General features: G+C 44.9%; 1 protein-coding gene across 8 annotated transcripts in view; it reads left to right on the top strand.

The window, feature by feature from the left end:
- LOC311038507 (receptor-type tyrosine-protein phosphatase mu-like) overlaps nt 1-2500 on the top strand; it is a 131409-nt gene that overhangs the window by 122560 nt on the left and 6349 nt on the right. For all 8 annotated transcript variants that reach the window (XR_014600065.1, XR_014600066.1, XR_014600067.1 and 5 more), the window contains 3 exons: nt 807-923; nt 1580-1734; nt 2393-2500. The exon at nt 2393-2500 is cut by the window's right edge and continues 28 nt beyond it. Coding sequence is in view for 1 of the 8 variants with exons in the window: in XM_084048078.1 (XP_083904204.1) it covers nt 807-923; nt 1580-1734; nt 2393-2500 (380 nt within the window). In the remaining 7 variants the exon portion in view is untranslated. The remainder of the gene's footprint in view (nt 1-806; nt 924-1579; nt 1735-2392) is intronic.

The following is a 2500-nucleotide window of genomic DNA, read 5'->3' as shown; positions in this document are numbered from 1 at the left end:
CGCTTGGTGAATCTCCATTAGAGGAGAGTTCCAGAGGGTTGGGGGGGGGGCTGCCACACTGTAAGCTCTATCGCCCGCCCGAAGGTCCACTTATCAGGGATGGAGAGGAGCCCCAAGTCAGAAGACCTCAGGTTCCGTACTGGGGGTGTAATCAGTCTGACAGGTATACCGTGGGGCTTTAGGGCATGGAGAGCTTTATAAGTGAGGAGGAGAAGTTTGTAGGTGATGCTGAACTTAACCGGAAGCCAGTGTAGGTGTTCAAGGGTGGGGGTGATGTGCTGCCAAGGCTTAAAGGCCCCTGCATGCTACCAAATGAGGTGGTCACCCTATCACCGTTTGTGACCACCGAAACGGTGGTTTGGATACTAGGCGCTCATAGTCCGGTGATTTTGGTTAGTAAAAACAGAGAGATGTGTTGAGGTGAGCGGTGAATCGCTTATCACCGCGGCTCAGTGACGTCATGTTGTAGTTTTCAAACCACCGCGGTGAGAGGGTGATCACCGAAAATGGTAGCATGCGCCCCCCCTTTACGGGTGCACATGTACGGGTGAGCACTTGCACATACTGCAATTTGTCCAGGCCTTTGTTGAGGAGCCCAAACAGGAAACCATTACAATTATCCAGACAGAGAGACACAGAGAGAGGAGAGATTATAGCAACAACAACAAATCTGTATGTTATTGTGATTATCATCACTATCTATGCATTTAGGTGTTGTAAATTAATTGTGTGCGTGTGCGTGTGCGTGTGCGTGTGCGTGTGCGTGTGCGTGTGCGTGTGTGTGTGTGTGTGTGTGTTTGTTTCAGGTAAAGTGTTGTAAATACTGGCCAGACGACACAGAGATCTACAGAGACATGAAGGTGACTCTGATAGACACACAACTACTATCTGAGTACGTTATCAGGACCTTCGCTGTGGAGAAGGTACACTTCTTTTACTTTTACTTTTGCTCCAAATGTTTTTTGCCAATATTTTTTTTGTACTTTGGACTTAATGCAGGACTTTCACTTAACAGAGTATTTGTACACTGTGGTATTAGTACTTTTGAGTTGGTTCTTCCACCTCGGACAGTCCCTGAGGTGAACCACAGTCTCACACTGCCACCTAGTGTCCAAACGGTTACTCTTTTAATAATAAGTGAGTAATAAGTTGCACTTGTAGATGTAATACTACTAGTTACTGCACAACACTGGTTTTCAAAAGGAAAACACTCAAAACACATAAATATAATGTGATCAAACTGATAATAAATATTAAATATATATAAGGGTATTCAAAAGTTATATTGAATGATCCATAACATGAATGAAACATTCATAGGAATTACATTGCATTTATAGTTTGTGATATACATTTATTTTGGGTTAAATAATATGCATTAATTGTTTGTGAAATAATATACATTTGTTTGTGTGTGTGTGTGTGTGTGTGTGTGTGTGTGTGTGTGTGTGTGTGTGTGTGTGTGTGTGTGTGTGTGTGTGTGTGTGCGTGCGTGCGTGCGTGCGTGCGTGCGTGCGTGCGTGCGTGCGTGCGTGCGTGCGTGCGTGCGTGCGTGCGTGCGTGCGTGTGTGTGTTGCAGAGAGGAGCTCATGAGATCAGAGAGATCGTTCAGTTTCATTTCACTGGCTGGCCGGATCACGGTGTTCCCTATCATTCCACTGGTCTGCTGGGCTTCATAAGACGAGTCAAAGCCAAGAGTCCTGTCCACACTGGACCCATGGTGGTACACTGCAGGTAATAAACATATATACACACACATGTACACACATATAAATACACACACCTTGGTGTTCCTTATCATACTGGTCTGCTGTGCTTCATGAGACGAGTCAAAGCCAAGAGTCCTGTCAACATGATTGACACATATTCACGCACGCACACACGTGCCACATTTTGTGAGCTTGACAGCTTGTAGATCTGCTATTTGGGCTGCATGTCACTTTTTTACAACAAGACCCCACTTTAAGGCAACTCCACACTTGATTTATCGTGACATTTCAAAGTGTAAATTAAAAACATGAAGAAAATGCATTCACAGGCTATGCTTTTCAAAAATAAATAAAACAGACTTAATGGGAAGGATGCCTCATTCAGTTGTCCATACGCGACCCCACCTTAACCGTCCTGTGACCAATCTTGGGGTCCCGACTCATAGTTTGAGAACCTCTGCAATAAAAAACAGTATTTGAGTAAATGTATTCAGTGACTTTGCACCACTTCACGAATGCACACGTCACACATATACATTTCAATGATATGCAGTGTTTAGTTAACAGTGTGTGTGTGTGTGTGTGTGTGTGTGTGTGTGTGTGTGTGTGTGTGTGTGTGTGTGTGTGTGTGTGTGTGTGTGTGTGTGTGTGTGTGTGTGTGTGTGTGTGTGTGTGTGTGTCAGTGCGGGGGCGGGGCGTACAGGTTGTTTCATAGTGATTGACATCATGCTGGACATGGCCGACAGAGAAGGAGTCGTTGACATTTATAACTGCGTACGAGAGCTGCGTGC

The sequence above is a fragment of the Gymnoscopelus microlampas genome (genome assembly GCF_963454915.1).
Source record: "Gymnoscopelus microlampas genome assembly, chromosome: 22".
NCBI classification, from domain to species: domain Eukaryota; kingdom Metazoa; phylum Chordata; class Actinopteri; order Myctophiformes; family Myctophidae; genus Gymnoscopelus; species Gymnoscopelus microlampas.
This window is presented reverse-complemented; position numbering and strand designations above follow the sequence as displayed.